Here is an 8,284-nt window from a genome sequence, read left to right as displayed (position 1 = left end):
ATGAAAGCCCTACCGGTCCTTGCTCTTACGGCTCTGCTATGGCAATGCACCCGAGCACAGCAGAGGGGTGAGTTTCAACATTTTTGCCAAGCAATCCTTTTAAACTCTAGAAACACTTTCTCCAGATACGTCAAGTCTCCTTGTTGACCGACCGCGACATTTTTTCCTGCACAATGATTGCAATAGTTTCCCCCGTGCCATGAATGTCCGTTTCTTTAGACTTTTGTATTGAAGTCGTGTGATAATGCAGCCGAACAGTATGAAAAGCTGAGTTGTAAGAATTACTTGATATTGAGAATGAAGGGTAGAATTATCCTTTATGCATGAAGCATGTGTGTCTGTAGCTTAGAGACCATCCTTTAGAATCCTAAAAAGCAGCTATCATGTTGATGGTCACAGTATCTCTATGAAACACTGTAGGGTTAACTAGTTATGTACAGTATCTCTATGTAACACTGTAGGGTTAACTAGTTATGTATCTCTATGTAACACTGTAGGGTTAACTAGTTATGTATCTCTATGTAACACTTTAGAGTTAACTAGTTATGTATCTCTATGTAACACTGTAGGGTTAACTAGTTATGTATCTCTATGTAACACTGTAGGGTTAACTAGTTATGTACAGTATCTCTCTGTAACACTGTAGGGTTAACTAGTTATGTATCTCTATGTAACACTGTAGAGTTAACTAGTTATGTATCTCTATGTAACACTGTAGAGTTAACTAGTTATGTATCTCTATGTAACACTGTAGGGTTAACTAGTTATGTACAGTATCTCTCTGTAACACTGTAGGGTTAACTAGTTATGTATCTCTATGTAACACTGTAGGGTTAACTAGTTATGTACAGTATCTCTCTGTAACTGTAGGGTTAACTAGTTATGTATCTCTATGTAACACTGTAGAGTTAACTAGTTATGTACAGTATCTCTATGTAACACTGTAGGGTTAACTAGTTATGCATCTCTATGTAACACTGTAGGGTTAACTAGTTATGTACAGTATCTCTCTGTAACACTGTAGAGTTAACTAGTTATGTATCTCTATGTAACACTGTAGAGTTAACTAGTTATGTACAGTATCTCTATGTAACACTGTAGGGTTAACTAGTTATGTACAGTATCTCTCTGTAACACTGTAGAGTTAACTAGTTATGTATCTCTATGTAACACTGTAGGGTTAACTAGTTATGTACAGTATCTCTATGTAACACTGTAGGGTTAACTAGTTATGTACAGTATCTCTATGTAACACTGTAGGGTTAACTAGTTATGTACAGTATCTCTATGTAACACTGTAGAGTTAACTAGTTATGTACAGTATCTCTATGTAACACTGTAGGGTTAACTAGTTATGTATCTCTATGTAACACTGTAGGGTTAACTAGTTATGTATCTCTATGTAACACTTTAGAGTTAACTAGTTATGTATCTCTATGTAACACTGTAGGGTTAACTAGTTATGTACAGTATCTCTATGTAACACTGTAGGGTTAACTAGTTATGTATCTCTATGTAACACTGTAGGGTTAACTAGTTATGTACAGTATCTCTATGTAACACTGTAGGGTTAACTAGTTATGTATCTCTATGTAACACTGTAGAGTTAACTAGTTATGTATCTCTCTGTAACACTGTAGGGTTAACTAGTTATGTACAGTATCTCTATGTAACACTGTAGGGTTAACTAGTTATGTATCTCTATGTAACACTGTAGAGTTAACTAGTCATGTATCTCTATGTAACACTGTAGAGTTAACTAGTTATGTATCTCTATGTAACACTGTAGAGTTAACTAGTTATGTACAGTATCTCTATGTAACACTGTAGGGTTAACTAGTTATGCATCTCTATGTAACACTGTAGGGTTAACTAGTTATGTACAGTATCTCTCTGTAACACTGTAGAGTTAACTAGTTATGTATCTCTATGTAACACTGTAGAGTTAACTAGTTATGTACAGTATCTCTATGTAACACTGTAGGGTTAACTAGTTATGTACAGTATCTCTCTGTAACACTGTAGAGTTAACTAGTTATGTATCTCTATGTAACACTGTAGGGTTAACTAGTTATGTACAGTATCTCTATGTAACACTGTAGGGTTAACTAGTTATGTACAGTATCTCTATGTAACACTGTAGGGTTAACTAGTTATGTACAGTATCTCTATGTAACACTGTAGAGTTAACTAGTTATGTACAGTATCTCTATGTAACACTGTAGGGTTAACTAGTTATGTATCTCTATGTAACACTGTAGGGTTAACTAGTTATGTATCTCTATGTAACACTTTAGAGTTAACTAGTTATGTATCTCTATGTAACACTGTAGGGTTAACTAGTTATGTACAGTATCTCTATGTAACACTGTAGGGTTAACTAGTTATGTATCTCTATGTAACACTGTAGGGTTAACTAGTTATGTACAGTATCTCTATGTAACACTGTAGGGTTAACTAGTTATGTATCTCTATGTAACACTGTAGAGTTAACTAGTTATGTATCTCTCTGTAACACTGTAGGGTTAACTAGTTATGTACAGTATCTCTATGTAACACTGTAGGGTTAACTAGTTATGTATCTCTATGTAACACTGTAGAGTTAACTAGTCATGTATCTCTATGTAACACTGTAGAGTTAACTAGTTATGTATCTCTATGTAACACTGTAGAGTTAACTAGTTATGTACAGTATCTCTATGTAACACTGTAGAGTTAACTAGTCATGTATCTCTCTGTAACACTGTAGAGTTAACTAGTTATGTATCTCTATGTAACACTGTAGAGTTAACTAGTTATGTACAGTATCTCTATGTAACACTGTAGAGTTAACTAGTTATGTATCTCTATGTAACACTGTAGAGTTAACTAGTTATGTATCTCTATGTAACACTGTAGAGTTAACTAGTCATGTATCTCTATGTAACACTGTAGAGTTAACTAGTTATGTATCTCTATGTAACACTGTAGAGTTAACTAGTCATGTATCTCTATGTAACACTGTAGAGTTAACTAGTTATGTATCTCTATGTAACACTGTAGGGTTAACTAGTTATGTACAGTATCTCTATGTAACACTGTAGGGTTAACTAGTTATGTATCTCTATGTAACACTGTAGGGTTAACTAGTTATGTACAGTATCTCTATGTAACACTGTAGGGTTAACTAGTTATGTACAGTATCTCTATGTAACACTGTAGGGTTAACTAGTTATGTATCTCTCTGTAACACTGTAGAGTTAACTAGTCATGCATCTCTATGTAACACTGTAGGGTTAACTAGTTATGTACAGTATCTCTCTATGTACTACAGCGTCAAGACATTCCATCTCACTCCATCCACATAATACCCAGTTAGAGTTATCGATCTCTGTAGCCTAAAATATAATAAGAACAAGTTTACAGTTATAATATCTCTCCATAACAAGTAAGAGTTATCCTCTCTCGACACTACTTCAGTTGAGAGTAGAGTTGTGTTGTGTGTTCGAGAGTTAACCCAGGACAACAGCAGTAGAGTAGAGTTGTGTTGTGTGTGTGAGAGTTAACCCAGGACAACAGCAGTAGAGTAGAGTTGTGTTGTGTGTGTGAGAGTTAACCCAGGACAACAGCAGTAGAGTAGAGTTGTGTTGTGTGTGTGAGAGTTAACCCAGGACAGCAGCGGACAACAGTCAGATCATTGCATGTGGTGTCAGCCCTGCCGTGTTCTCTGCTAGTCATATCAGCCAGTCATCATCATCATCATCATCATCATCGAGGGACTGACGCCGGGAGATTTTGATGATGAATAATGAATAGTCATCTGTTGAAGTCGCAACTTTCAGAATATTTTCAGCGCTGATTTTAACGCAGATATGGCGTAAAGAGATGTTATCTGCTGTAAAACCCATTTCTATTTTGAAGCTTGTCAAAAGATGGAGTGATGCGCCTGTTAATGTGTGTGTGTGTGTGTGTGTGTGTGTGTGTGTGTGTGTGTGTGTGTGTGTGTGTGTGTGTATGTGTGTGCGTGCGTGTGTGTGAGGTTTTCTAGGATGGCCACTGATTGGCTGTTCTGGCTGAGTGTCCTCTCCTTGGTCAAAGACACAGGCCACATGGTCTCTAACAGGTGTATGTGTTGCGTGTGTGTGTGTGTGTGTTTGTTCCCTAATGGAATTCTAAACAGGGAGCTGAGTCTATAATTAGCAAGGTGCTAACAGAGGCTAATGCTACCTACCTGATCCTGTGCTAATGATAGACACACTGGAAGACAGCAGGGGCAGGACAGGGTGTGTGGGTCACCGTCATGAGGAGTTAGGAGTGTGTTCTGAGGACGTGTGTGTGTGTGTGTGTGTGTGTGTGTGTGTGTGTGCATGTGTGTGTTATGAAGGGGACCATCAGTTAGGAGTGTGTTCTGAGAGCAGAGGTCAGGACGCACACACACACACACACACACACACAAAGCTATTATCCTGCTTTCTGATAGCCAAAGCTGTCGGCACCCTCTCTCTTGATTCCATTCCATTCCATTCCATTCCATTCCATTCCATTCCATGATTGGCCAAACCCCTCCCCGCCATCGCTCACACCTTCAACCTTCTCTTTCTCTCCTTCTTTTTCTTTCTCTCCTTTTAGTTTTTCTCCTTCTTCGCCTTTCTTTTACTTGTTGTTGTTGTTAATAATAATTATAATAATTCATTGTATTTATATAGCGCTTTTCCGGGGCTCAAAGACGCTGTTGTTGTTGTTGTTGTTTGTGTTCCCTTCGCCTCTGATGCAGACACCTCCTTGTCCTTCTGAAAGTGGAGTACATCTCTCCTGGTCATTATACGCTCATATACACGGTAAAACCACCCAACAACCAGGAAATCAATAGTCTATTTTGCCGAGGCGACAATGGATTCTTCTGCTCCTGACTTAATCTCAGTCCGTACGGATGAAAAGATGCTTAAGAGTATGATTTGATAAATTGACGTGCTTTGGAGAGTTGCTTTGTGGTGAGTGCTTTGGGAAATCTTTGGAAAAGATTTTGGGAAATTGCGTCCACGGACAACATGTTTTTGCGGGAAGAGAAGAAGAGAAAGAAAGGAAGGAGAAAGAAAGAATGAATGACTGAATGAAAGAAAGAAAAGGATTCTGAGTGCTCCTCTCGCCCTGAGAGGAGTCCGTTCCCACGGCGATTGGTAAAACAAGCAGCGTTGTCTGGCCTGATTCCTCTGTGATGATAGAAGACACTCACATCCACTGCAGCCTGCCGGCCGCAACCATGGCTGTGTTTATCTAGCGCGCTCGCTGTGTGGCGCTGTGTGTGTGTGTGTGTGTGTGTGTGTCGTGGGGGTCTCTGTACAGTCCGGTGTGGTGGTGAATCTGTGGAGCATTTTTTTAGCTTTCCATCATGGTTCTGGGGTCTACTCCGGGTCTTGAACTGACAACCTTGTGGCCGCAGGCTTGTGTCTGGTGTCCGGCTGCGGGGAACTGGGCGAGGGGGGGGGGCGTGTGTGGGGGGGGGAGTAAGCATGGGGGGGGGGGGGGGGGGGGGGGCGGGGCTCCTCTCCTGTGACCTCTGACCCCAGTGAGTCCTTGTTACGCCCTACCCCCTGGTGGTAGGAGGCCGCCGGCATAACATATGACAGTGAGCGTGCAAATGAAGTAGACCAGTGACAACCAGGCATCCGTTAAACAATAATGATTTATTGTTTAAAACACACGGTACAGAGACGAGACACAACACAGACCCCAACCCCCTGATCTATGCAGCGACCACTAAAGGAAAAGCCCCAGAAAACGAAATCTAAACCTATAAACAGAAAACAACCCCAGAACTAACCCCCTAGCCTAACCCCCATAGCCGGTGCCGGAGCACCTAACAAAAATACAAGGGTTAGTGTCGCCGCACTAGCTGATGTTACTAATACAATGGGTGATCTACGTGTGGTGTAGAACACAGATGTATACCTGCAGGTATCTTACTAAGTGCCCTACCTCTCGAACTCTGTAACCGACTAAAAGAAAATGAAAGAGAACAAAAGAGAACATCAAAAGGGAATCAAAACAAACTATAACCAGCAACATAAGTTTACATACCAAAAATATTGAGAGCTGCCACCTCTCCTGAAGAACAGAAGAAACTAACTTATATAGACTAAGGTGTGGTGAACTGATTGGATGATTTAAGGCTATGTCCACACCAATACGTTTTTTTGATAAACGTTTTTTGTATATAAAAATATCACCTTCCAGACGAGCACGTTTATAAAATATCTGCATCCAGATGCATACGTATGAACGCAATATAAACGCTGTCATTGAGCATTCCACACCAGTAGTCGGCGATATAATTTTAACCCCATAGCTCCGCTGGCCAATCAGACGCCAGGAAAAGCTAAAGCGGTTCTTCCGCGTTACATCCGCGAAATACAAAATTCCAATCGTAAACAACATGCCGCCTCGGGGAGCAAAGGAGTCGTTCAAGTAGAAGTATTGTTGAGTTTAACTATTGAGTACAAAGTACAAAAAACATATGCAACCATTGACTGGGAGTCTTGCCATTTTCGCAGTGTTTGAAACTTTTTGTTGGACAGCTCCTATGTTTGTAAATCCGTCAAGATGACATTTTATTTATTTTCTTACAATATTTTGTATGCACTGCAACATTACCCAGTGAAAAAACAAAATAAACATTCTTTATTGTACCTTTGAATTGTATGTCGTAATTATTATGTCGCAAATAATAAACAAAAATGTCTTCACTTACAGAAATAAGAGTGTGTAATAATCTACTGTGGCTCTCTACATTGTCTTTCTCTTATGCACCTCTCCTAGTAAGTAATGGCAAAAGCCCCCCAAAAAGAATAGCAATGAACAATTTACATAAACACAGAACAGGACTTCTGTATAATATCTTCACTTACAGAAAATACTAATCTAATGTTCTCTTAAGTGTCTTTCTCCTATGCAACTGTCCTAGTAAGTGTCATAGTGTTGTAGTGTAGTACTGGTGTAATGTAGCGTTGCAGTGTAATGTTGTGTAGTGTTGTATTGTATTGTAATGTAGTGAAGTGATGTACTGATTGACAGTGCATCTGTCTAGTGTAGGTCTGGCACTATGTGCAGTAGGAGGTTCTAATGTGAAGTCAGGAGTGAGGTGTGTGTGTGCTGGGAGGTCATGGTGTGTGTGTAGCTCCCCCGGTTAAGAATTACGAGCACAAGGTGTCCTTTGCATACAGGCATTTATTTATTTATTTCTGAAATTATTATTTAATCAAATTATGAATTAACTGATGGCAGCCACAGACAGCCTTGCTGGTCCAGGGCCTGGAGAATGTCTTGGGTCTTCTGTGCTCTAAATCCTTCACATCCTGTATCCCTGGAGGGTCACACACACACACACACACACACACACACACACACACACACACACACAGGACAAAGGGGACAATAAGGGAAATTAGATTTGGTTATGTTATGAGGTATGTATATCTGTGTGTATGCGTGTGTGCATGCGTGTGTGTGCCTGCATGTGTGCCTGCATGTGTGTGCCTGCGTGTGTGTGTGTGTGTGTGTGTGTGTGTGTGTGCGTGACACAGTTAGTCAGGTCAGTTGTTGTGATGCTGTGACATACCTGGTCTTGCAGATAAGCTGTCCCTTTATGGATCAAGGTATTTAGTGAGGACCCTCCTGACCCTCTTCCGCTCTTCAACGACCAAACATATACAGTAAATGATGCTGCACATAAGCACCCAAAATGCACCCTGTAGCTCCTAAGTGACAAATAATATTTATCAGATGTTAATAGAAAAAAAAATCTTCCCCAAAAATATCAGTCTGTTTTTCAGTCAGTCCTTAAGGGTCAAGGTACTCCGTGAGCACTCTCCTCACTCTCTTTCCCTCCCCTTCATTACAGTCAGTGAGATATCTATTGCACTGTGTAGGAGGCTGTGAGTCCCTTTCACCTTGTATTGTTCCCAACACAGAGTGATCATCCACAGCCTCCTTACTGGCCTCACAAAAATTGTGGAGGACAAAGCAGGAGTAAATTACATAGGGCAGGTCATCCATGTTTATGTCCATAGGCCTTCTAAGTGCAGCAAATCTGGCCTTGAGGCGACCAAAAGCACACTCAATGACCATACGTGCCCTACACAAACATAGCCCAAAGTACTGCTCCTGAGGTGTGGAGCCACCGTTTGAATATTCCTTCATCAGGTAAGGCAGCAGCGGGTAGGCAGGTTCGCCTGTTTGCCCTTCTGGTTGTCCTCCGTGGTGTATTGAAGAACATATTGTAGATGTTCTCCATGTCCATTTGTTGCTG

At 40.4% G+C, this 8,284-nt stretch overlaps 1 protein-coding gene across 1 annotated transcript in view; it reads left to right on the top strand.

The window, feature by feature from the left end:
- lama2 (laminin, alpha 2) overlaps nucleotides 1–8,284 on the top strand; it is a gene marked incomplete at both ends in the record, with an annotated part of 430,348 nt that continues 422,064 nt past the window's right edge. Inside the window, one exon of the mRNA XM_080534306.1 lies at nucleotides 1–67. Coding sequence (XP_080390432.1) covers nucleotides 1–67 — 67 coding nt within the window. The remainder of the gene's footprint in view (nucleotides 68–8,284) is intronic.

Source organism: Nansenia antarctica (assembly GCF_963989245.1).
Source record: "Nansenia antarctica genome assembly, chromosome: 6".
In the NCBI taxonomy this organism is placed as follows: Eukaryota; Metazoa; Chordata; class Actinopteri; order Argentiniformes; family Microstomatidae; genus Nansenia; species Nansenia antarctica.
The sequence above is the reverse complement of the archived record's forward strand: the minus strand, read 5'-3'. Positions and strand labels throughout refer to the sequence as shown.